General features: G+C 43.4%; 1 protein-coding gene and 1 pseudogene across 1 annotated transcript in view; both read left to right on the top strand.

Moving 5' to 3' along the window:
- Positions 1-27750, top strand: part of DHX29 (DExH-box helicase 29) — a 100617-nt gene that overhangs the window by 47647 nt on the left and 25220 nt on the right. Inside the window, exons 13-20 of the mRNA XM_073622774.1 lie at positions 6842-6985; positions 9070-9246; positions 12791-12931; positions 15550-15694; positions 18270-18390; positions 20952-21036; positions 22803-22891; positions 23008-23136. Coding sequence (XP_073478875.1) covers positions 6842-6985; positions 9070-9246; positions 12791-12931; positions 15550-15694; positions 18270-18390; positions 20952-21036; positions 22803-22891; positions 23008-23136 — 1031 coding nt within the window. The remainder of the gene's footprint in view (positions 1-6841; positions 6986-9069; positions 9247-12790; positions 12932-15549; positions 15695-18269; positions 18391-20951; positions 21037-22802; positions 22892-23007; positions 23137-27750) is intronic.
- LOC141124496 (U4 spliceosomal RNA) lies at positions 13682-13746 on the top strand (annotated as a pseudogene).

Here is a 27750-nt window from a genome sequence, read left to right as displayed (position 1 = left end):
CTTAGAAATCCTGAAGGCGGTGCTTGGTTTTCGGGGTCCCGTACGCGGCTAGGCTCCCAAAAAGTCTCACACATGTGGTATCCCCGTACTCAGGAGAAGCAGCAGAATGTATTTTGGGGGTGTAATTTCACATATTCCCATGGCATGTTTGAGCAATATATCATTTAGTGACAACTTTGTGCAAAAAAAAAAAAAAAAAATGGTCTCTTTCCCGCAACTTGTGTCACAATATAAAATATTCCATGGACTCGACATGCCTCTCAGCAAATAGCTTGGGGTGTCTACTTTCCAAAATGGGGTCATTTGGGGGGGTTTTGAACTGTCCTGGCATTTTATGCACAACATTTAGAAGCTTATGTCACACATCACCCACTCTTCTAACCACTTGAAGACAAAGCCCTTTCTGACACTCATTGTTTACATGAAAAAATTATTTTTTTTTGCAAGAAAATTACTTTGAACCCCCACACATTATATATTTTTTTAAAGCAAATGCCCTACAGATTAAAATGGTGGGTGTTTCATTTTTTTTTTTCACACAGTATTTGCGCAGCGATTTTTCAAACGCATTTTTTGGGGAAAAAACACACTTTTTTAAATTTGAATGCACTAAAACACACTATATTGCCCAAATGTTTGATGAAATAAAAAAGATGATCTTAGGCCGAGTACATGGATACCAAACATGACATGCTTTAAAATTGCGCACAAACGTGCAGTGGCGACAAACTAAATACATTTTTAAAAGCCTTTAAAAGCCTTTACAGGTTACCACTTTAGATTTACAGAGGAGGTCTACTGCTAAAATTACTGCCCTCGATCTGACTTTCGCGGTGATACCTCACATGCATGGTGCAATTGCTGTTTACATTTGACGCCAGACCGCCGCTTGCGTTCGCCTTAGCGCGAGAGCAGGGGGGACAGGGGTGCTTTTTTTTTTTTTTTTTCTTTATTATTTTTTTGCTTTTTTATCTTATTTTTAAACTGTTCCTTTCATATTTTTTTTTTTAAATCACTTTTATTGTTATCTCATGGAATGTAAATATCCCCTATCATAGCAATAGGTGGTGACAGGTACTCTTTTTTGAAAAAATTGGGGTCTATTAGACCCTAGATTTCTCCTCTGCCCTCAAAGCATCTGACCACACCAAGATCGGTGTGATAAAATGCTTTCCCAATTTCCCAATGGCGCTGTTTACATCCGGCAAAATCTAAGTCATAAAATGCTCGTAGCTTCCGGTTTCTTAGGCCATAGAGATGTTTGGAGCCACTCTGGTCTCTGATCAGCTCTATGGTCAGCTGGCTGAATCACCGGCTGCATTCTCAGGTTCCCTGTTGAGACAGGAGAGCCAGAGAAAAACACGGAAGACGGTGGGGGGGGGGGGGGCATTCCCTCCCACTGCTTGTAAAAGCAGTCTAGAGGCTAATTAGCCGCTAGGATTGCTTTTACATGAAAGCCGACCGCTGGCTGAAAAGAATGATACCAAGATGATACCTAAACCTGCATGCATCATTCTGGTATAACCACTCAAAGTCGTGAAAGGCGTACCTGAAGACAAAAAAATGGTTAACAATAAAGCACAGTAAACGGTAAAGTATAAAAAATTGCAGACCTGAAAAACAAACGTGATAAAACATAATAACAATAAAACATTGCAGAATAGAATACAGTAAAAAACAGCAGAACAATAGAGAGAGAATAGAGAGAGAGAGAGAACAATAAAACGACAACTATTTTTTTTTATTTTATATTTTTGTACGTGTTTTTTTTTTTTTGTTTTTTTTTTTTTACACTTTTTTTTGTAACTAACTTTTATAACTGTAACCGGTTCCAGGTTCGGGTCTCTCAAAATGTGATGGCATCTTGGGAGACCCTGTGAAAGTGTGCCTAGCCTGTGCAATGCTGTACCCTACGCTAATACTCAACTAGTGAATGGTAGCATTCAAAACATTCACCAATGCAAAGACCAGGATTGTCAGGACAGGAGGGACAATAATAGCGGGTGTCACGCCTATATCCGCGCTTGCTGCAGACACAACATCTTTTTTGGGGGGGTTCGTTGGGTAGGGGTACTCGGGAGGACATAAAGAAAATGAATCTCATGCAGCCGACTGCATTTGGTTGGGGATGTGAATGGGGGAAGTACGGGCGCTGCAAAAGTGGTGGGTTCCCAATTAGGATTGGCGAATGCAGCAGGAAGGGCATTATGGGCACGACGGGCCTGTGTTTGTCTTTTTGGTGGCAGCGGGACACTACTTGTGCTTGCCACCTCACCAGCTTGAACTGCACTTATGGGACTCGCCACGTCACCAAGTGTTACTGCAGTGCTGGTATGACTACGACCGGGGTGTACTAGGCCGCTGGTGCTTGCCAGTTCACCAAAACGCTACCAAAAAAACTGTTAGCGATCGCAGGGATCAGGCCTGACTCTGCGAACGCTGCAGTTATGCGTTTAGTGTTTTGTAAGTGACAGTGATCGATCGATACTGCACTTGGGTGGGCTGGGCTGGGCGAAGGGGCAAAACGCAGGTGCTAGCAGGTATCCGGGCTGATCCCGCTAACACTGCGTTTTTGGGAACCCTAAACTGCTGGGGACGCTAGTATAGATCTGATCGGATCAGATATTGATGCGTTCAGATACTATACCACTAAGGAAGGTGTACGGTGCGTGCGTGGGTGTTAGCGCGACTGGCGCTAACCTGACGCTGCCTGGGGCTGGTGCTTGCCAGTTCACCAAAACGCTACCAAAAAAACTGTTAGCGATCGCAGGGATCAGGCCTGACTCTGCGAACGCTGCAGTTATGCGTTTAGCGTTTTGTAAGTGACAGTGATCAATCGATACTGCACTTGGGTGGGCTGGGCTGGGCCGGGCGGAGGGGCAAAACGCAGGTGCTAGCGGGTGTCTGGGCTGATCCCACTAACACTGCGTTTTTGGGAACCCTAAACTGCTGGGGACGCTAGTATAGATCTGATCGGATCAGATATTGATCCGTTCAGATACTATACCACTAAGGGAGGCGTATGCTGCGTGCGTGGGTGTTAGCGGTACTGGCGCTAATCTGACGCTGCCTGGGGCGACGCATATCACCGCCGGGCGATCAGGGGGCTAAACCTTTATTCGGTAATAAACGGAGGGTGCCCTGACACTATAAAAAATAAACCAACTAACCAGCGTCACCCGTAACAGTTATACGGTGATCAGTGGTGAAAGGGTTAACCAGGGGGCAATCAAGGGGTTAAAACATTTATTTGGTAGTATATGGGGGTCCCTGTCGCTATAAAATGCTGACGTCGAACCTAAATATTTACGTTCCTAACTAGCGTCACCAGCGACACTAATACAGCGATCAGAAAAATGATCGCTTAGTGACACTGGTGACAGGGGGTGATCAAGGGGTTAAAACTTTATTAGGGGGGGTTAGGGGGGTACCCTAGACCTAAAGGGGGCTAATACTCACTGTCCTACCACAGTAACTATCACTAACTGACACCCTGCAGTAATCAGAAAAAAAAATAAAAAATACTGCTTGGTGTCAGTGTTACAGGGAGGGGGGAGGGGTGATTGGGGGGGGATCGGGGTGTTTTGTGTGCCTGGCATGTTCTACTGTGTGTGTGTGTGTTGGTGCACTTACATGTCTCTCCTCGGCGCTAGAATGGAAACTGCCGAGCCGAGGAGAGATGACATCACATCCTCTGCCTGTGTGTACTATACACAGGCAGGGGATGTTCCTCATTGGCTGGGAGCGATCGCGAGGGGGGGGCCACGATCGGATGGTCTCCCCCTCGTCTCTCATCGCTCCTAGCCAAATGCCGACCGCCACTGGCACCGGGGGGGGTCCGATCGGACCCCCTGCCCGCGGGAAGGCAATCACGTATGGGTACGTGATTTTGCCTGCCCGTGCCATTCTGCTCACGTATATATGCGTGAGGCGGTCGGCAAGTGGTTAAGGGGGTAAATCCTTCCGGGGCTGAAATGGTTAAAGTAGTACTAAAAGCTGAGACTTTTTTTCCCCATGGATATGATCATTTTAAATATAATGCACGATACTGGTAAAAGTTTACTTTAAATGTAATTGTAATGCCTTATATTACATCCAGTCTATCAGCTTCCACCTTCTCTGTGTTCAGATGCTGATCTTCCCTGCACAGAGTCTCTTTAAACTGATTTTTTTTTTTTAAATCACAAACGTGTTATACTAACCTGCTCTGTAATGGTTTTGCACACAGTCCTGATTCTCCTCTTCTGGGGTCCCCCACCGACGTTTCTGGCTCCTCCCGCCTTCAGAGTGGCCCAATAGCAAGCTGCAAAGTATAGTATAGAGTGCCCCTATAGCAAGCTAAAAAAAAAACTTCTGCCTTTTAGAACCACTCACTTCCTGCCCAGGACTACATGTCCCATGAGGCATTGCTCCTCACACATTCACAGGTTCTCAGGCACTTACTGACATGTATTGATGGTGTACTGAGCTGTATGCTTGCTGCACTGTATTTCCTGATATGTAAATAAATAATGCATTCTGTATGCAGGCCAACTAATCAGCTGGCCAATTAATCGATTATGAAAATAGTTGACAGCTATTTTCATTATCGATTAGTTGTCGATTAGTTATTTCTGCCCTAAAATTAATCGTAGACGATGGATGCTCAATGCATTTAATGAGCAAAGGGTCTATATCACCAGGAGGAGACAGAGGGAACAATATGTATTATTTTATATTAAGCCACCATTAAAAACTGTACATGTCGTTGGTGGTGCACAAGCTGAGGAGTCCTGTAGGACATTTCTTGCAGTGATCCAGACAGCAAATGGTAGATCATTTTATCCAACCTATACTGAGCCAATTTAAAGGAAATATTTTCTTTTTCCTATTCCTTTTTTTTTCTGTATAAGTTCATGATTTCAACAAAAGAAAGTTTTTTTTTTTTTTTTTTTTTTTTTTTTTTAACAACCAATGGTTTTGCTTAAGGAAATGGATGCTTACACTCTTGTCTAGTTTGAGTTTCTGATGGGTGGTATAAATCAGACAGTGTTTCTCAACCTTTTTTCGGTCAAGGCACCCTTTAAAAGTCTGCATAATCTTGAGGTATCCCATTCTAAAAGAACGAAACTAGTAGTTTTGCAGACAGCAGAACCCTGGACACCCGACGTGAGAGGTGATTGATTCTTCCAATGAAAACGCCGCTTTGTATACTGGTACTCACTAGTTTTCCAGTGTTTCTCCCCATTGCTGATGGAGAAGGGCAAACAAGGATGCTGTGCAGGTGCCCCGTGTCTTTCCTATCAATTAATGAAATTATCGCTTCTCGCCTTTTAGCTAAGATCCAGTGTATTATCTGTTCTTATCAGTTGCCAAGAGGAGGCGCTGTGTTACTGCCCCGACTATGGTGGAGGTTGGGGTGGTGGCTATGCAAATCCTCTGGTGTAATGGTACCTAGATGGTTAGTATCGGCGCAAACCAAACCTGGGGCGCCCATACGTCATTAGGTGGCCGGCAATAGGTTCCCCTCGAGAAAGCCAGAAGGGTACTCCTGGTAGGGATGGGGGCTGCACTGGTCAGGCCGAAGCCCGGGTCACGAAGAATGCACGTGGTGTATGTGTCCCTGGAGTGGCAGTCCAGGGGTGCCGTAATCTCACTGTGAGGGTTACTTACCCTGTTATTGCACCTAGGTCACTACACCATCATACTTTTTTCACACCTGCCTTTTGGGCCGGGCCTTTTGGTCTAGGACCAGAGGAATTTTTATTCCAGGCTGGAAGACCGGCCATTGTACTGCACAATGGCATTTAGCACTTTCACCACTTCCCTTTTCCCCACCTTTATGTTGTTTGTTGTGTTTGTCACTTTGTCTTTTTTTTGGTTGTTGGGTCTGTACACATTTCACGTTTGATTAGTAGGGTGTAGGTCCTCGGGCCTGAACATCTTGGGAGGGGGTGGACATGGCCTTCTGGCTTGGTTCTCCCTCTCTCATGGGGTCTCCCTTCACGGGAGCCCCACCTAGTACTTGGGGTGGTCTGTTTCGGCAGACCTCCCAGAGAACGGGGTCCATCTGGTTTTAACCAGATAGACCATGTGAAAGTTCCCCAGTCCCCGTCTGGAGCCTGGGGGATCAGAGCAAAGGTCCCTTCTTTTAAGAGGAGGACCATATGTACTCCCGGTGCACTTTTTGTGTCCCACTTTTTGGTGTGTGTTCACACACCACGGGCTTTTGAAAAAAAAAAATCAATCAAATGAAATTACTGGTTGTTACGACACCGGCGGTTAGAAGCTTGATCCACCCCCTGGCTTGTATACAATTTTTGGGCAATTTTTAGGCATTTTGCCAAGGCACCCCTGAGGAAACCTAAAGGCACCCAGGTTGAAAAAGGCTGGTTGGTATAAATCACTCCAGGACTTTGTGAGTACTTTTCTTTAGAACATTTGAGACTCATTGGCTCTGGTCGAAATTCAGCAAATCAGTCTCTCCATTTTTTTTTCCTCTCCTAATATAGATTCAGTTTGGGTGGAACTTGTTTACCTGCATGTCTCCATTATTATGAGGGAAAGGGGGTGGTGACCTGTTCTCATGTATAGCTGAAATATCCTTAACATATACAATCCTTGTTATTCCATTTCTATTCATTTTTTTTTTTTTTTTTTTAAAAAGCAAGTTTAGTTTAAAGGGGTTGTAAACCCTCGTGTTTTTTCACCTTAATGCATAGAAAAAACTTCTGACACTGACTGTTTTTTTTTTTTCTCAGGGCTTCAATATTTTTGGAAATTTTACATCTCTAGGTTCACCTTTGTTAAAACTGTTATAACCTTTAAAAACATTTCTGAATGTGTCTGTTCTTGCTCTCAGAATTCCCTGTGTGGGTATCAGATCAGGATGGAGTCTAGGACAGGGGAATACACCAAGCTGCTGTACTGTACCACTGGAATCTTACTGCGCAAGTTACAGGAAGACAGTTTGTTGAAGAACATAACACATGTCATTGTGGATGAGGTGAGTAGAGAGGGGGGACCTACTGTACATATCGTCTAGATCAGTGGTTCTCAACCTCAGTCCTCAAGTACCTCCAACGGGCCATGTTTTGGGAACTTCCCTTAGATAAAATAGCTCTTATCAATACCATGTCATTGATATTGATTTAAAGCGGCTGTGCAAAGTAAAGGAAAACCTGAAAACATGGCCCATTGGGGGTACTTGAGGACTGAGGTTGAGAACTTCTGAGCTAGATCAATGGATGACTGTTTTTTAAAAAGTAAAAGCCTACAAAGGAAGAGGAAAATCGATCCCTCTGTCACTGACATTGTTTAGCTTTATTCAGAATATGCTGAAAAGAAGAGAAGTCCAAGTGGTAGAATCTGGGAGGACGTCAATAGATGCCCTCCGAGAACTGGAGGACCGCACTGTAGCCGTCATTAAGATATACCGTGGTCGTCAAGTGGTTAAAGTGGTTGTAAACCTCAGACATGAAATATGAATATATCTTATTCTTGTATAATATGTACTTGTCTCAATTAGGAGCATTAAATGCCATTTCTGTCTGCTTCTTCGTTCCTCTGCTGTTAGCATGAATCACTTCTGACAAGTTTTCCTGACACCTAAAGAAAAAGGGTGACAGGGTAGGGACCTCCAGCTGATTGACAAGCCTTCTCTCTGTTCCTGTGAGCTGTGTGAAGGAGGGTGGGTTCTTTCCGTCCAATCAGTTCTCAGACCTCTCCTCACAGAGCTCTGCAGAGTGTAACTTCAGCTCTCCACCCCGTTTTCCAATATCAGACAATCTTTTTTAAATTCAGCACTTTGCACAGATGCAGAGAAGATAAGACTGCAGATAAACAGGTACAACTTATGTAGGTGGATTTGTTTTATCTCTGTGTACCACCTAAGGCCAGTCACTTCACTGGGCATATGTAAAGGTTTACAACCACTTAAGACTGCTACAGTTGTTCCTATCCCAAAGATCAAAACGATGTTATGTCTGAATGACTATCAACCAGTAACACCAACTCCAATAATTATGAAGTGGTTCGAAAGGCTGGTCATGGCACATATAAAGACAATCAGCTTCAGAGGAGACCCCTATCAGTACGCATACAAACAAAACCAATCCACTGCAGATGCTATCTCATGAGTAGTTCACCTGGCTTTTACTCACTTGCAGAATAAGGATTATTATGATAGTGTTTTTTTGGGGGGATTTTAGTTCTGCCTTAAAAAGTATTACTCCACAAACCTTGATAGATAAGCTAACACTACTTGGAATAAACTCAGTTTTGTGCAACTAGATGATGCAATTTTCATCATAGGCCCCGTCTATTAGAATTCACAATATTTCACATTCCTCTTGCATCATTCTCATTGCCTATTTTCCCCCGGGGTTGCATCTTGAGTCCCTTACCATACAGTCTGCTGACCTACGATTGCTCAGCTATGTATCTGGACAATCATATTTTGGTGGCAGATGATACAGCAGTATGACTGCATTGTGATGAGTCCATGTACAGGCAACCAGTGGAAAATCTGGAAGTCTGGTGCAAAGTTAATATTCTCATTAACATAAAGAAGACAAATGAGATAATTGTGGACTTTAGGATGACCAGCACTACTCCCCCTCCCCTTTTCGCCAGGAGTGAAGCTGTTGAGATGGTCTCTTGCTTTGGAGTGCACACCTGATAACCTCACCTGGAGCACCAACACAGGCAGCATATTGAAGAAGTCTTATTAACGCCTTTATTTTTTGGGAAGATTGAAGTGTTTTGGCCCTGGTACCTCTCTGCTCATCTTATTTAATGTGTGTGGGGTGAAGAGCACCCTTACTGCTTGCATTATCGTTTGTTACAGTAATTGCTCTGCTGCATAAAAACAGGCATTGCAGTGGGAGGAAAAGACTACCCAGAGGAGTAGTTAAGACCAGGTACCTGCTCCCCGCCCCCCAAAAAAGTTCCAAAATAAGAAGGGGGGGGGGGCATAAAGTGGAACTTTCCCTTTAGGGTGAAGTTCCACTTTAATTTCTATAGACCGCTATTCTTGAGAAGGTCAGGTTGATGACAAACAATTCCTAATGCATTTCTGTCTATATACAGGTACATGAGAGGACGGTGCAGTCGGACTTCCTACTGATCATTCTGCGGGAGATCCTTCACAAGCGGTCAGACTTGCACCTCGTTCTTATGAGTGCCACTGTTGACAGTGACAAGTTTTCCAGCTACTTCTCGCACTGTCCCATCATCAGGATTTCAGGGAGGACCTACCCTGTTGAGGTGAGTTGATTATAGTAAAACACTTGTAAGGAACAACTACAGACATTCACACAGAGATCATTACAAAGGCCTTGTTCACAAGGGTGTACTATAGCGCACGTGTTTGCCCTCATGGGGAAGCACAGGTTTTCCATGCATCCCTGCGCAGGCAGTGCCATTCATTTCTTTGGAACGCAGCGGCTGCACATACACAGCAAGAGAAGAAGGGAGGGAGAAAGAGAGAGGGCGGTCCATTTGTACGCTGAAAAAATTGTAAGCAAGCCTCCACTCTGAATGTGATCAACATGATTGGCTGTCACAATGATCACATGATCAGTAGCTATACTGACTAGTGGCCTGTGCTGCTAGTTCATAGGTGGAGCTTTAAAGTGGGAGTAAACTTCCATATCTGACTTGTACCTATAGGTAAGCCTATAATAAAGCTAGGTAGTGCAGCGTTTAGGAGATATTTACTGTATATGCAGCCGATGACGCCATTGGCGCATGCGCTCTGAAGGAACGGCCACCCGGGCCATTCCTTCAGGGTCCTGTGCCGTAAACGGCAGCTCCCACACGCATGTATGGGAGTGACGTCATTGCGGCTCCGGCCATTTACACAGCTGGAGTCTGCGGACCCGGGAGGAAGATGGGTGAAGATGGAAGCAGCAATCCCGGCTGCATTTTCTCCTCTTCGCCTGCGGTGACAGGATGGGCTACGCAGGTTCTGATTGGTTGGCACCGCCCATGTGATGGCGCCGACCAATTAGAATGCTCCTAAACTTACCTCCTGACAAGGTACGTTTTGGAGATTAAAGTGGTTGTAAACCCTAGAAAAAAAAACAAAAAAAAATCTGCAAGACAAAGGCATAATGAGCTAGTATGCATAGCATACTAGCTCATTATGAATTACTTACCTGAGATCGAAGCCCCTGCAGCCGTCCTCGTACCCTGCTCCGGCGGCCGACATCGCTCCTGGAGTTACTTCCGGGTATCGTGGGCTTCGGCGCTGTGATTGGCCGGAGCCGCGATGATGTCACTCCTGCGCATGCGCGCCGGAGCCGCCAGTAACTGCTTCAGTGCTCGGCACATACAAATACAGGGGATATCGCCTGAACTGTGCAGGTTTAGGAGATATCCAGTGTGCCTACAGCTAAGCCTTATTATAGGCTTACCTATAGCAAAAAGTGGTTGTAAAGGGTTTACAAGTACTATAAGCTGCGGGGGATTTCTATGTCCCGAACAGTGAGGCGGCGACCCGATGTCTCCTAGCAGGTGATTGCGGGACTGGGTGGGGTGAGGAGGGGGGACCTGTTTTTTTCTGTAAAGGTGAACTTACCTTTTAAGGACCAAGCCTATTTTTGACACTTGTTGTTTACAAGTTAAAATCGTTTTTTTATTTTTATTTTTTGCTAGAAAATGACATTATATATATTTTTCAGACACCCTAGAGAATAAAATGTGCGGCCGTTACAATACTTTATGTCACACCATATTTGCGCAGTGGTCTTACAAATGCAATTTTTGGGGGAAAAATACACTTTTCTGAAAAAAAAAAAATAAGAAAATTGTGCCTGCTCGTGGAATGGCGACAAACTTTTACCCTTAGCCACTTCCGGACCGCCGCACGCCGATGTACGTCCAAATTTTGAAGGGGGATATCGTTGTTATGACAGCAGCTAGCTGCCATAACCCCGGTATCCCCGTTTTCGTGCGGCCGCTGGCTTTCTGATAAAAGTGGTCCCTGCGGCGGATTCGCCGCGAGATCACTTTTATCGGTGGCGGGAGAGGGGCCCCCCCCTCCCGCCACGATCCGGTGCCCTCCGTCGGTAGCAGCGGAGGCTAGCGCATTCGTCTCCCTTCTGTGCCTGGAGACGAGTGAGGCTAAGATGGTGCCCACTCATCTCCATGAAACTGCTGGGCGGAAGCAACGTCAAAATCTCACTTCCGCCCACGCCTCATAAAGGCATATTTTTTTCAATGTCATTTTTTTAAATTACTTTTTTTTTTTTTATTGCATTTTAGTGTAAATGTAAGATCTGAGGTCTTTTTGACCCCAGATCTCATATTTAAGAGGACCTGTCATGCTTTTTTCTATTACAAGGGATGTTTACATTCCTTGTAATAGGAATAAAAGAGACACAATTTTTTTTAAACAGTGTAAAAATAAATTAAATAATGTAAAATAAATAATAAAAATTAAAAAAAGTTTAAAACTCCCCCCGTCCCGACGAGCTCGTGCGCAGAAGCGAACGCATACGCGAGTAGCGCCCGCATATGAAAAAGGTGGTCAAACCACACATGTGAGGTATCGCCGCGGCCGGTAGAGCGAGAGCAATAATTCTAGCCGTAGACCTCCTCTGTAACGCAAAACATGCAGCCTGTAGAATTTTTTAAATGTCGCCTATGGAGATTTTTGAGGGTAAAAGTTTGACGCCATTCCACGAGTGGGCGCAATTTTGAAGCGTGACATGTTGGGTATCAATTTACTTGGCAAAACATTATATTTCACAATATAAAAAAAATTGGGCTAGCTTTACTGTTGTCTTATTTTTTTTATTCAAAAAAGTGAATTTTTTCCAAAAAAAGTGTGCTTATAAGACCGCTGCGCAAATACGGTGCAAAAAAAAGTATTGCAACGACGCCATTTTATTCTCTAGGGTGTTAGAAAAAAAAACATATATAATGTTTGGGGGTTCTAAGTAATTTTCTAGCAAAAAAACCTGTTTTAAACATGTAAACGCCTAAAATCCAAAACGAGGCAGGTCCTTAAGTGGTTAAAAGTAAGTGAGGTTTTAAAATTTCTATGGGTTACCAGTTTTGAGTTACAGAGGAGGTCTTTTGCTAGAATTATTGATCTCGCTCTAACGACTTACATGTGTGGTTTGAACACCGTTTACATATGTGGGCGCGACTTACGTATGCGTTTGCTTCTGCGCTTATTTATTTTACTTTTTATTTTTACACTCTCCCTTTAAATCATTTTTTAGATCACTTTTATTCCTATTACAAGGAATGTAAACATCCCTTGTAATAGAAAAAAGCATGGCAGGACCTCCTTAATGTGAGATCTGGGGTCAAAAAGACCTCAGATCTCAAATTTACACTTAAAAGCAATAAAATGTTTTTTTAAAAAGTCCCTTTTAAGGCCGTTGGGTGGAAGTGACATTTGACGTTGCTCTGGTCCTCCAAGGGCATAGAGTTGAGTGGGGGCCATCAAGCCCTCACTCGACTTTCTGACCATCAGGCCCGGATCGTCTCCACCGCTTCCAATGGCTCCAGTAAGCGGCGGAGACGCCCAGGACGCACATAAAAGTGATCTCGCGACGAATCCGCCGCGGAGACCACTTTTATCTTAAAGCCCACCACCCACTGTTTAAAAAATATTTAACGTCAACGTATATCCACGGTGGGCAGTCCGGAGGTGGTTAAGTAATATTTTTTCAGCATGCGGAGATTGTGTGTGAGAATGCTAATTTACAGACTGTGATCATCAATTGGTTAATCTCATAGTAGATTGGATTTTTTTGTCAGCTTTTATATTGAACTATTATTCATGTCTGTTCAGGTGTTCCATCTGGAGGATGTCATTGAAGAAACAGGATTTGTACTAGAGCAAGACTCTGAGTATTGCCAAAAATTCCTTGAGGATGAGGAGGAAATTACTCTTACTGTCACAAGTAAAGGAGGAGTCAGTAAGAAATATCAGGTAATATGCAGAGCTGCAGCTGCCTCGAGTCTTTGTGTATGAAACAAGTATTTGCACCAGATCATCTTAAAGTGGTTGTAAACCCTAGAAAAATAAAAACAATAAAAAAAAAAACAAAAACCTGCAAAACAAAGGCATAATGAGCTAGTATGCATAGCATACTAGCTCATTATGAATTACTTACCTGAGATCGAAGCCCCCGCTGCGGTGCCCGTACACAGCACCGGCCGGCAACATTTCTCCCTGGAGTTACTCCCGGTATTGCGGCTCCGGCGCTGTGATTGACCGGAGCCGCGATGACGTCACTCCCACGCATGCGTGCGGGAGCCGCCGGTAATGGCACAGTCTAACTGAAGCAACGGCACGTACTGCCATTGCTTCAGTGCGCATGTGCAGATGACGTCGGCACATGCAAATTCAGGGGATATCTCCTAAACCGTGCAGGTTTAGGAGATATCCAGTGTAGCTACAGGTAAGCCTAATTATAGGCTTACCAGTAGCAAAAAAATGGGTGTAAGGGGTTTACAAGCACTTTAAAGACCCCATCACATGCGAACAGTCCTTATTCATTTCTATAGGTAAGTCATCCTTATGGTGGTCACCAGCAGTCTTTGAGCTTATGGCTTACCCGTAAGAATGAATGGGTCCACAGTGCCTGGTATATAAAGAGGGGCCGTTGAGGCAATTTCACAATTTCACAAGAGCGATTGCCTCTCTCTCACACTTGCAGGGAGATCGTTGGTCTGCATCTGCTTTGCGCAGTGGCAGTATCATAGCCAATGAGGTTCAACTGAGGCGTGATTATTGCTAATTGCTTCTCGGCCTTTTGGCGAAGATCAAGTGTAGTATCTATTCTTATCAGTTTCCAGGAGGTGGCGCTTGCTTCCGTCCCTGATCTATGGCGAAATAGAGATGGGATTGCGGTTGCTATGCAAAACCTGCTGGAGTGAAGGTGACCTGGAGCGGTTTGTAGCCGAAAGGGAAGCCTTCTGATGGGGATGGAGAACCACGGGGTCTGAACCAGAGGGTCGGGACCCTGGCCTTCTGGCCTGGATTGGGGCGGATCTAGCTCCAGACAGTTATTTGGGAGAGAACGCTTACTCCTGCCTTGCAAGGGGGGGAGGGAGTGGCAAGTACTTCCCGAATGTAATTAGGAGGAGTGATGGGAGCGACGGCAGAGCCTGATGGTAAAGGGCTCTTTCCGGCTTCCTGATCTCCATATCCTTCCTGTCTGTGGTGGGGTCTGCTGTGGTCTGGGCTGGGTGGTCAGGGCTTTTTCGAAAAGCCAGTGGTGAATGTGCCCCTGAAGTGGCAGTTCAGGGGTGCCGTATAGTCACGGTGTGAAAGCACTTGATTTTATGGCACCATGGTCACTTCACCACAACACACGTTTTTCGCACCTGCCTCTTGGGCCGGGCCTTTTGGCCAGGACCAGGGGAAATTTTTATGCCTGGCCGGAGGGCCGGCCATTGTATAGCACAATGGCCACTTTCACTCTCCCATCTCACTATCTTCCCCACTCTTTCTTTTACCCCTGTTTGTCACCTTTTTGTCTTTTTTTTGGTTGTCTTTGTATACACGTTTTGTCACTGTGTGGCGAGTAGGGTGTGGGTCCTCGGGCCTACTCTGAAAGTCTTGGGAGGGGGTGGACATAGGCCTTTTGGCTTGGTTCGCCCTCTCCTTTGAGGGGTCTCTCTTCGGGAGAGCCCCACTGTACTTGGGTTGGTCTGCTTCGGCAGTCCTTCCAGTTGTGGGGGTCCGCCTGGTTTCGGCCGGATGGACCCTTTGTCTGAGTACCTCAGTCCCTGTCTGGAGCCTAACGCCCCGGGGGATCAGGGTAAGGTCCTTTCCTAGTGGAGGACTCTGTACACCCGTTGCACGTTTTTGTGTTTCACTCTCTATGTGTGGGCACTTTTTTTTGGCACCGGGTGGAAGTTTTTGAGGTGTGTTTTGCACGCCACTGGCTTTTCGATAGAGATTGCTGATGAAGGATGAAGGTGAGTCTCAGAACAGATGGTCTGATCTGAGGTGGATTTAATAAAGGACAATTTCACTAAATGTGTCATTTAATGTTTTGGTTATGCTTGGTTCAGTGCACTTGGGGGCACCAGCTGGATGATTTTTCGATCCATGTGTGGTCTCCTTTGTTCGACAGAAGTCGATTGTCAGACCGACTTCTGTCTAACGGGAAGGTTGAAAACTTTTGTCGATCAGTGGCTTCAGCCAATTAGATTGTGGTGCTGGAATACTATGCCCCTGCTGGGAGGAATTCCTCCGTCCACCTCATGTTTGTGCAGGAATCTGTTTTTTTTCGTTCAGCCCCCTGGCCAAACGAAAAAAAAAATCATCAGTGTCCAGCTTAAGGTCAGGTAGGGGTTGCTTGGATCACAGAGCTGACTAAACAGAATTATCATTTTTTAAACTAGTAAAACAGTTCATATAAAAGAATTTGGTGTGTACATGAATTACTGTTGCAGGAAAATTACAGTTTTTAAGATACAGGGTTGATGTGAATGGTATGCAATGTACATTAGTAAAACAAGTAAAGGACCTTAAAATCCATCTTGGATTTTTAGCACTCTTTGCTGGTATAACATATAATGTAATTCATGTTTTAGGAGTTCATTCCTGTGCAGTCAGGTTCTGGGATGGAAGAGAACCCCAGTTATCAGAAGTACAGCGCCCGCACTCGTCATGCTGTGTTGTATATGAACCCCAATAAAATAAACCTGGACCTAATTCTAGAATTGCTGGTCTTCTTGGGTATGTTACTACTTTGTTTCATTTCACACAAATTAACAAAATCTTTTTTTTTCTTTTTTAGAGAATCTGCATATTGCAAAGCAATGTTATGCCCCGTACACACGGTCGGATTTTCCGATGGAAAATGTCCGATCGGAGCGTGTTGTCGGAAATTCCGACCGTGGGTGGGCTCCATCGGACATTTTCCATCGGATTTTCCGACACACAAAGTTGGAGAGCAGGAGATAAAATTTTCCGACAACAAAATCCGTTGTCGGAAATTCCGATCGTGTGTACACAAATCCGACAGACAAAGTGCAACGCATGCTCAGAATAAATAAAGAGATGAAAGCTATTGGCCACTGCCCTGTTTATAGTCCCGACGTACGTGTTTTACGTCACCGCGTTCAGAACGATCGGATTTTCCGACAACTTTGTGTGACCGTGTGTATGAAAGACAAGTTTGAGCCAACATCCGTCGGAAAAAATCCTAGGATTTTGTTGTTGGAATGTCCGAACAAAGTCCGACCGTGTGTACGGGGCATTACAGAACCTTTCCCCCATAAAGGAATCCTGTACTTAGAATATATATCAGCTGCAGATTGATGAATTGTGCTTTTAAAAGTACTCATTTCCTGGCCAGTTTGACCTGGAATAAGTTTGCAGTACTTCAGTTTTTGCCTTGCCTCCACTAGCTGAATGCTTATGCTTAGTCAGTGACATTGCCAGATAGCATTCCGAATCTAGTCCCCCTCTCCTTACCATGCACAGCAAAGGTTAACTGTTTGTTTAGTTTAAGGCATAGGTGTGTGCACACCCTAATCACCCGGGCACCAGTGTACAGAAGTGTGCAGGGCACACGAATCAGGTGGAGGGGGGACCCACTATGCCTGTACCCTCATGCACTACGCACCGCAAGTAATCCATTATATATTACCAGCAGTACTGAATTCCACTGTATCATCTCCTCATCTCCCTTGCTGTCCATGGTGGGTGTGGGGTGGGTTTGTAGGGACACTGTACTGTGCCAATCCAATCGGCAGTGCCCTGAAAAGTGTGCTGTATAAAAAGGACGGATGAGGCTTCCCATCCTATCCCTGCTATGTCTGCCCCGCCTCGCACTCCACCCCCTGAGTTGCACACGCTGCTGTTAAAGGGCTTGTAATGAAGGTGGCAGATTTAAATATACAGCACACAACAGCTGTAGATCCTGCCTGAGCCTAGGGGAGACAAGCCTGGGGCCAGGATTGTGAGTAGCAGGCATACTGAACACCCCCCTTCTCTCTCTCTCTCTCTCTCTCTCTCTCTCTACCCCTCACCCCGTGTCTCTCTCTCACATCCCCCCTCTCTCTTTACCCACCTTTATCTCTTTCTCTCTGGCTGGCTCTGCCATAAGATGTGAAATGTATTAAAACATTAAAAAATGTTTTAATACATTTCAAAATGTTTTAATACATTTATTTAAAAGTGTGTGTGTGTGTGTATATGTGTGTATATATATATATATATATATACTTCTTATTTCTTTCTTTCAACAATGGCTTTCTTCTTGCCACTCTTCCATAAAGGTCAGATTTGTGGAGTGTGTGACTAATAGTTGTCCTGTGGACAGATTCTCCCACCTGAGCTGTGGATCTCTACTGCTCCTCCAGAGTTATCATGGGCCTCTTGGCTGCTTCTCTGATGAATGCTCTCCTTGCCTGGCCTGTCTTTGTGGGTTTGCAGTTGTGCCATACTCTTTCCATTTTCGGATGATGGATTGAACAGTGCTCCGTGAGATTTCCAAAGATTGGGATATTTTTTTAGAACCTAATCCTGCTTTAAACTTCTCCACAACTTTATCCCTGACCTATCTGGTGTGTTCCTTGGCCTTCATGATGCTGTTTGTTCTCTAAGATTCTCTAACAAACCTCTGAGGGCTTCACAGAACAGCTGTATTTATCCTGAAATTAAATTACACACAGGTGGACTCTATTTACTAATTAGGTGACTTCTGAAGGTAATTGGTTCCACTAGATTTTAGTTAGGGGTATCAGAGTAAAGGGGGCTGAATACAAATGCACGCCACACTTTTCACATATTTATTTGTAAAACATTTTGAAAACCATTTATCATTTTCCTTCCACTTCACAATTATGTGCCACTTTGTGTTGGTCTTTCACATAAAATCCCAATAAAATACATTTTACCTTTTTGGTTGTAACATGACAAAATGTGGAAAATTTCAAGGGGCATAAATACTTTGTCAAGGCACTGTATGTGTGTGTGTGTGTGTGTGTATATGTACATACATACATACATACACGCATGTGTGTTTGAGCTTTGGGTGCACACCCTAATGCAATAGGCTGCACACACCTATGGTTTAGGGGGTGAGGAATAAGGTCAAAATACCCTACATCTCACTCCTACAGGCTTCTGCCCATTTGACCGGTCCTAAAAAGCCACTTTGTTCCCAAATCAAATCCTTTGAACCAACAAACCTAGTCTAATGACTACCTATAGCTTTAACTATAGCCTGTTTGAAGTGTATTGTGTCATTGTCAAGTCTGCAGATTTAACGTCTTTTTTGGTCTTTATTTCTTCTCCTTACCAGACAGAAGCCCTCGGTACAGGAATGTAGAAGGAGCTGTGCTAATCTTCTTACCTGGCCTTGCTGATATACAACAGCTTTATGACCTTTTGTCCGTAGACAAGAGATTCAATGACCGGAGGAGGTAATGACTAGCAGGAATGTGACTTACACATAAGTATATAAACAGACCCGTTCCAACGGCAAAAAAATCTGTTCTCATTTGAATTGAATAAGCTCTTAATTAAAGTAGTATTAAACCACGGAAAAAAACATAACAAGCTATGTGTTTTAACATTGGTAATCTTGTCAACAATTACGTTCTTGAATTTCTAGTTGGGAAGAGGGCACAAAGGGGTAGATTTACTAAAACTGGTGCACTCAGAATCTGGTTTAGCTGTGCATGGTAGCCAATCGGCTTCTAACTTCAGGTTGTTCAATTAAGCTTTGGCAATAAAACCTGGAAGCAGATTGGTTTCTATGCAGAGTTGCACCAGATTTTGCACTCTCCAGTTTTAGTAAACAACCCCCACAATCTCTCTACCCCACAATCTCTCTACCCCACATCCAATGATGGAACTACATGTTCCATGATCCACTGCACGCAATATGTAATGCATGTACTTGCATAATGGGATTAAAGTGATACTAAACAGAGAAGTGTTAATTGCCAAAATTCATTCACATAAATCATATATTTCAGGGCACTGTATTTTTTTTTTTGTAAATCCTCTAAGTACCTTATTCCTACAGCACTGTTGTGTGATCACATGAGCTTTTTCTGTTTGGCATTCGCAGGGAAAGATCATTGGGAAGGAGTTATATTACTGAGCTGATGTATGCTCTCTATTGAGCGAGTCTGTGTCTGGCCAGCCCTGATTGGTGAAGTGCCAGACGTATGACCAAAATAAAACGTTTCTGAAGAGCAATTCACTTATAAATATTGAAAACTGTTTTGCAGCTCCCAATAAATCTTTGTGTATTTTTTGTGAATTAATATGGTGTAGGCAGAGTTTACTGACACTAGCTTTCATTTTGTTCAGACGGCATCTGCATCCAAGGCTCTTTTATTACTTTACAGGTATTATGAATTACATGTGATATATTTTATACTGATTTATATTAAAACAACTCTTTTTTGTGAGTTTTTTTAGTGAATGTAATCAATCGGCATACTATATCCCGCCTCCATAGTGTTCAGCAATAGGAAAACATGGGGGAAGAAAGAGGGAGGGGGTGGCATTTACCACTGTATATAAGCTCCCATGTGTAACTCTACAGTCAGGTGGGCTGTACTGATATGAAAAAGGAGAAAATGAAGGGCTTAGAAGGGAACTGAAATATAAGCATGCTCAGTAGAAGACACCAGCTGGAGTACATATTCTCAGGCTGTAATGGGGACACAGAGAATATGGGAGGGACAGCTGAAGGCAAGATCAGCCAGGTATATTTCACTCTATACATCACAAATGCTTTAGTGACTTTGTGAGTATGCACACTCTGTTATATAACATGCAATTAAAGTTTTTATTGGTCTGGGTTTAAATACACTTTAAACCCCTTAATACAGGGCACTTTTATCTCCTTCCTGCCCAGATCAGTTTTCAGCTTTCAGCACTGTCACATTTTAATGACAATTGCGCGGTCATGCTACACTGTACCCAAATTACATTTTTATCATTTTTGTCACACAAATAGAGCTTTATTTTGGTGGTATTCAATCACCGCTGGGTTCTTCTATTTGTTTGTAGCACTGATAAGCGGCACTTATGGGCAATGATGGGTGGCACGAGTAGGAGGCACTAAAGGGAAGGCACTGAAAGGCAGCACTGATTTGCATCACTGATGGGCATAGATTGGCCTCACTGATGGGCTCAAATTGGCATCACTGATGGGCACAGATTGGCATTACTGATGGGCACAGGCTGGAATCACTGTTGGGGCTGCTCTGATGATCAGTGCCCAGATTATCTGTACAGGTCTCCCCTGTGAGAAAATGCAACTGATTGGCTCTCCTCTCCTAACACTCTGTCAGTGTGAGGTGGGGAGAGCCAATAACCAGCAGTTCCTTGTTTGCATGTGATCAGCTGTGATTGGACACAGCTGATCACATGGGTAAAGAGCCGCGTCATCAACTCTTTACTGAGATTGGGGTTGCGCCGTGTCCCAGTGACACAGGAAGCCCGTGATCGTCGCGCTGTACGCCCCCGTGGGCGCACAAGCATGGCAAGACTGGGGCGACTTTCTATGACGTCCCAGAACAACAGAGCACCCCGCCTGCCGTCATTCGTCTATACGACGGGTGGGAGGTAGTTCATTTCCCTTCAAATCTAAATGGGTGGGAAGGTTACATTTATGACCTGCCCCTGTGTGTTGCCTGTGGTTCATAGAGAAGCAGAGTGCATCATTTTAGTTCCAGGGAGACTACAATGAAACCACAAACATTTTTCAACCTGCTCCTTAGAATCTTCTCATTACTGCCATAGAAAATGAACATTGTTTTGCCCCCACTAACGATTAGAAAATTGAACAAATGTTTATTCAAAACAAAGAAAATTTTACTAGTGTATGGTGAACTTTAGCATAAGTGTTAATTCCCTGATGCCATCTCTTCCCTATTATGGAACACAGGCTTATCTAATGAAAGAAAACTTCAGAAAACCATTTCCATTACAGAGAGTCACAGTTTGCTGTTCCTTGTTTCAGGTACAAGCTGATTGCCCTTCATTCCATCCTCTCCAGTCAGGATCAAGCTGAAGCCTTTATACTGCCGCCAGCTGGAACCAGAAAGGTGGGGCCGAAGCTAGATCTGTCATGCTTAATTGTTTTCAGATAAGATTATTGTAAAAGGGTTTCTAATATATAAATTGTCTTGTTGCTAAGCAGGTAAATAGGTGCTGTATTGGTCATTAAATTATATAAAAAGGGGGTCTTCCCCAGGGAATTTTCCTGCTGCTTCAGATCCCCCCATATAGTTGCAAGGAGGAGTCTTAAAATGGGAGTAAACTCCCATCTCTGACTTTGACCTATAGATAAGCTCATAATAAGGCTTACCTATAGGTACTGCACATATCTCGTAAACATGCACTGTTTATGAGATATTTACTGTACACGCAGCTAGTGATGTCACCGGCACATGCGCTCTGAAGGAACGGCCACCCAAGCTGTTCCTTCAGTGTCCTGAGCCATAAGCGGCGGCTCCCGTGCGCATACGGGGGAGTGACGTCATTGTGGCTCCGGCTACTCACACGGCCAGAGTCCTCGAGCACGGAAAGGAGACCGGGTGAAGATGGAAGCCTTCTCAGCGGTGACAGTGCGGCAGTGGAGGGCTTTGCGATGCGTGGCTTTACCTTGCAGGTTGCAAAAAAAAAAACAAAAAAAAACTGCGGTTTACTACTGTTTTAACCACCTTACAAATTGCAGCAAGTCTGTATCTAACAGTTGATTAAGTGATGGACTGAAAGTGTATTTGTGCTGCCAAATTGCAATAACAACTACTTTATTTTTTTATTATTATTATTTTTATTCATAAAGCATACAACTGGAATTTTCCCCTGCTATACAGAGGAGGCTGCGCATAGGGGGCGATGGGATTCATTTGTGTTATAATTAACCCTGTCTGTGCTGGCACATCTTCTTATCTTATGATCTTATTCATAAACTAGATTTGAACACGTTAAAATCTGAATTTTTTGCTACAAATTTCTTTAACCCGCCCAATCTACTAAATTAGTGATAGTTGCAATATTTTATGTTTCATGATATTTGCGCAGCTGTTTACCAAATGCATTTTTTCAGGAAATAAAAATGAATTTTAGTGCAAACAAACATCATACCAATTTTTTGGGTGAAATTTAAAATATGCATTGAGTAAATAGAGGCTAAACATGTCTAGCCCTAAAATGTGGGTCACAGTGAAATCGCAAAAAATCTCGGTACCCAAAATTCTCCATAGGTGACGCCTTAAAAGCATTTACAGGTTATCAGTTTAGAGTTAGGCATGAATTATGGCCCTGTATTTATTGCTGTTGCTCTAACATTTGCAGAAATACTAATTGTGTGCATGTGGCACACGTGCGTTCCCTATGCTGTGCTTTGCATTGGGGTGTATACAGGGGCAACAGGAGTACTTTTAATATTTTTTTCATTGTAATTTATCTTTCTAACACTTTATTTTATCTTTGTTGTTTCATTTACCTTTACTGCTATCACAAGGGGGCGAACAACACTTTAAAGTGCGCTGTTCTTTTAAGTAAATTCAGATTATACAAGATTTCACCTGCAGGTGGCACTGCAGTTACACTATTTCATGTTCTAATGAAATTTAGGAGATGCTGGAGGGTTGACAAGTTACAACTGATAGGATCACAGTCACAAATGGATTCCTCTTCAGACTGTAAAAACTGATTTGTGTTATTTTTATGGCATGCTTGGTGACCCATGTAAGTTGGGTTTTGGGGAAGTTTATTAAACAGAAGAAAGTATAACATGCATTTACTCGGCAGTCCAGAGATTTCCCAGACACCAAAAACCTAAAAAAACTCTTCTTGATTACAGATTGTACTGGCAACAAATATTGCTGAGACGGGTATCACAATCCCTGATGTGGTGTTTGTCATAGATGCTGGAAAAACAAAAGAAAACAGGTGATGTCTCTAGACTGGATATGCTTTTTGGTATAATACGATTTTTCAACAATATTCAAGTATACGTTTGCTAGTCATGTCATCACTGTAATTTTTACTGTTTTATTGCCTATCAGGTATCATGAGAGCAGTCAGATGAGCTCCTTGGTGGAGACTTTTATAAGTAAAGCCAGTGCACTGCAGCGGCAGGGAAGAGCTGGCCGTGTCCAGGAAGGATTCTGCTTCCGGCTGTATACCAAGGAGAAGTAAGTGTCCAGGACGAACTGAGGTTATGGTGTAGGAAAATTGCTCCTAGGATTTGTGCACATTGGTATTCTGTGTCTGGTTTCATTTTTACCACTAAGGCAACAGATTACAGCTGTGAGTAAATGTAAGTTTTACTGAATCCTGTGAGAAAATGGTCATTGTCCCGGATGAGATCAGTTAATGTTGCCAGTACGTCTACATCTTCTGCAATCAGATCATCTTTTTTATTGATGTTTATTCAGCATGTCATACAAAGACTGAAACTCCAGAACCACCAGGGGTCCCTTCATCAGACAAGATGACGTCTAGGCGGTTCCCAAATGTTGTGCTTTCTGTATGATATTCTGAAGAAGCATTAGTAAAAAAGGAGAGGTGCACCGAATAGAAGTTTTGCTACCAAAACCAAAATTCAGGATGCATTTGTCCGAAACCGAAAATGCCAGTTTTGACACTTTGATACAGTGTGCGCTGTTACAGATACAGATACAGATATGTACAGATGGTATAACAGTGTAAATTTGCTGTCCCCTCAACATAACTCAACACACAGCCATTAATGTCTAAACCCCTGGCAACAAAAGTGAGTACACCCCTAAGTGAAAATGTCCAAATTGGGCCCAAAGTGTCAATATTTTGTGTGGCCACCATTATTTTCCAGCACTGCCTTAACCCTCTTGGGCATGGAGTTCACCAGAGCTTCACAGGTTGCCACTGGTGTCCTCTTCCACTTCTCCATGATGACATCACGGAGCTGGTGGATTTTAGAGACCTTGTGCTCCTCCACCTTCTGTTTAAGGAGGCTCCGCAGATGCTCAATAGGGCTTAGGTCTGGAGACATGCTTGGCCAGTCCATCACCTTTACCCTCAGCTTCTTTAGCAAGGCAGTGGTCGTCTTGGAGGTGTGTTTGGGGTTGTTATCATGTTGGAATACTACTCTGCGGCCCAGTCTCTGAAGGGAGGGGATCATGCTCTGCTTCAGTATGTCACAGTACATGTTGGCATTCATGGTTCCCTCAATGAACTGTAGCTCCCCAGTGCCGGCAGCACTCATGCAGCCCCAGACCATGACACCCCCACCACCATGCTTGACTGTAAGCAAGACACACTTGTCTTTGTACTCCTCACCTGTTTGCCGCCGCACATGCTTAACACCATCTGAACCAAATAATTTTATCTTGGTCTCATCAGACCGCAGGACATGGTTCCAGTAATCCATGTCCTTAGTCTGCTTGTCTTCAGCAAACTATTTGTAGGGTTTCTTGTGCATCATCTATAGAAGAGGCTTCCTTCTGGGACGACACCCATGGAGATCAATTTGATGCAGTGTGCTGCGTCTGGTCTGAGCACTGACAGGCTGACCCCGCACCCCTTCAACCTCTACAGCAATGCTGGCAGCACTCATACGTCTATTTCCTAAAGACAACCTCTGGATATGATGCCGAGAACGTGCACTCAACTTCTTTGGTCAACCATGGTGAGGCCTGTTCTGAGTGGAACCTGTCCTGTTAAACCGCTGTATGGTCTTGGCCACTGTGCTGCAGCTCAGTTTCAGGGTCTTGACAATCTTCTTATATCCTAGGCCATCTTTATGTAGAGCAACAGTTCTATTTTTCAAATCCTCAGAGAGTTCTTTGCCATGAGGTGCCATGTTGAACTTCCAGTGACCAGTATGAGGGAGTGAGAGCGATAACATCAAATGCTGCCCAGTCACACCTGAGACCTTGTAACACTAAGGAGTCACATGACACCAGAGGGGGAAAATGGCTAATTGGGCCCAATTTGGACATTTTCACTTAGGGGTGTACTCTCTTTGGTTGCCAGCAGTGTAGACATTAACCACTTGCCGAGCGCTGCACACCGATATACGTCGGCACAATGGCAGCGGTGGGCAAATGGGCGTACCTGTATGTCCCCTTTAAGAGCCGGGGATAGCAGCTGCGCGTGCCCGCCGCGTACAGCGTGACCGAACCCGCGAGACTGGCGGACTCTATGGCGATCGTGTCACGGAGCCTCAAAACGGGGAAGTGCCTATGTAAACAAGGCACTTCCCTTTTCTGGCTTGTGTCATGACAGAGATCACTGTTCCCTGTCATCGGGAGCGGTGATCGCTGTCATGTGACTTGAAGCCCATCCCCCCACAGTTAGAATCACTCCCTAGGACACACTTAACCCCTTCATCGTCCCCTAGTGGTTAACCCCTTTACTGCCAGTGTCATTTACACAGTAATCAGTGCATTTTTATAGCACTGATCGCTGTATAAATGACAATGTTCCCAAAATAGTGTCAGAATTGTCCGATGTGTCCGCCATAATGTCGCAGTCCCGATAAAAATTGCAGATCACCGCCATTACTAAAAAATAAAAATGCCATAAAACTATCCTCTATTTTGTAGACGCTATAACTTTTGTGCAAACCAGTCAATATACGCTTATTGCGGGGTTTTTTCAACTAAAAATATGTAGAAGAATACATATCGGCCTAAACTGAGGAAAAAAATATTTTTTTTTTATATATTTTTGGGGGATATTTATTATAGTAAAAAAATAATGTGTTTTTTTTTTTTTTTTTCAAAATTGTTGCTCTTTTTTTTTTTTGTTTATAGCGCAAAAAATAAAAAATTCAGAAGTGATCAAATACCACCAAAAGAAAGCTTTACTTGTGGGGGAAAAAAAGGAGGTCAATTTTGTTTGGGTGCAACGTCGCATGACCGCGCAATTGACAGTTAAAGCGACGCAGTGCCGAATCGCAAAAAGTGCTCTGGTCAGGAAGGGGGTAAAATCTTCCAGGGCTTAAGCGTTTAATGGCTGTGTGTTGAGTTATTTTGAGGGGACAGCAAATTTACACTGGTATACAAGCTGTACACTCACTACTTTACATTGTAGTAAAGTGTCATTTCTTCAGTGTTGTCACATGAAAAGATATAATAAAATATTTTTTAAAATGTGAGGGATGTACTCACTTTTGTGAGATACTGTGTGTATGTGTGTGTATGTGTGTATATATATATATATATAATATATATATATAATTAAAAAATAGTGTTGCGCTAAATGAAAAACAAAAATCCAAAAAAATCGAGTCGAGTCCAAAGATCATCAGCGTGACATGAGACCCAAATGTGAATCTTGATTGTTGAATCATCAACTACTTTCATCTCTTGAATAAACCACCACCAATAATATAGATGTTACGGGAGGTCAGAAAAAGCTCTTGTATTTGGGGTACTTCAATTCTGCTTTGAGATATAGCTCCAAACAGCCAATGGGAGAGAACAGCAAAATCCTCTTGTCCCATTCGTAGCATCAGGTAGCGTACCCCCAAAGAAGAGATAAAAATGCCAAAATAGTGTAAAACCTTTTTCCACCAGGATTTATTAATGGTAATGCACTTATATTAAATCAGATAAAAAACAGCAGCTTGTGCTGGACACCATGACATCTGTGTAACTCTTCTGATCACGATAACAGGAAATTATATCTTAGCCTGACCGATTTCGTCACTAGGAGGACTTCTTCTGGGGCATATGTATTGTATACGACTTTTCAATTAATATCATGAATTTAAATGATTATGAATTTATTGTCCACCATTATTGGTACCTTAAGCTAAAAAAAAAAAATTAATCTCTTTAAATTCTATGTATGTCTCCACACTGTGACAAAAACAAAATAGGGCGCATCAAATGTGCAAAATGTTACGATGTAAACCTATAGATTATACAAAGAAAGTGCTATAGTGCATGAACAATAAATGTACTGCATTTGCAATAAAGTGAATCCAATATATTATGCAAGATATTATGATGTGAACCTATAGATTATACAAAGAAAAGTGCTATAGTGCATAAACGATAATTGTGCTACATTTGCAATAAAGTGAATCCAGTGCATCAAAATGAAAAGTCCTCAAATATACAAAGTTCTTCTTAGTAATCCAATCACCACTTAATAAAGTGCACATGCATTCTTATTCGTGCTTCACCCGAAGTGGTATATCTAAGCGCTCACCAGATAGTAGTGGCCACAAAGTGACCCTCAGGCATGAAAAACCATGTATCTTCAAAAAGGTATCTTTCCCAGATCCTGGCAGAAAGACTCCAATCACCGGTCAGCCGAAATAATGTCTGACTTCTATATCTGAGTCACGGTGCTTCAATGCCTCAGCCAAATCTGTTCAGTTGGAAACAGAGTGTTAATATATTCAACATTAAAGTCTGCATGATCCAAGGGGTCCAGATCTGGGAAAACCTGCTCTATGGCTTGCTGCTCCTCTGGGGCCAGATGAAGCGCAGCCTCCAGCTCCTCCACCACTTCCAGGTCTTCTACAAGAAGAAGAAGAAGAAGAGGTGGAAGTGGTGGATATTGTTCATGCACTATAGCACTTTCTTTGTATAATCTATAGGTTTACATTGTAACATTTTGCACATTTGATGCGCCCTATATTGTTTTTGTCATATTGTTTATTAGTATTTTTACTAATTTAGGAGCAGCATTAGTTTGGTATAGCACACGTAGCACATAATCTTGGCGCCGTGCCCATTAATTATTTGATGTCTTCACACTGGTTCGTTGCACTTCTGTTGTGGTGTTAAAAATCTTGCTTGCTGCATTTT

This window comes from Aquarana catesbeiana, linkage group LG01, assembly GCF_042186555.1.
Source record: "Aquarana catesbeiana isolate 2022-GZ linkage group LG01, ASM4218655v1, whole genome shotgun sequence".
Classification (NCBI taxonomy): domain Eukaryota; kingdom Metazoa; phylum Chordata; class Amphibia; order Anura; family Ranidae; genus Aquarana; species Aquarana catesbeiana.
Note: the sequence above shows the minus strand (reverse complement) of the source record. Positions and strands in the feature narration are given on the sequence as shown.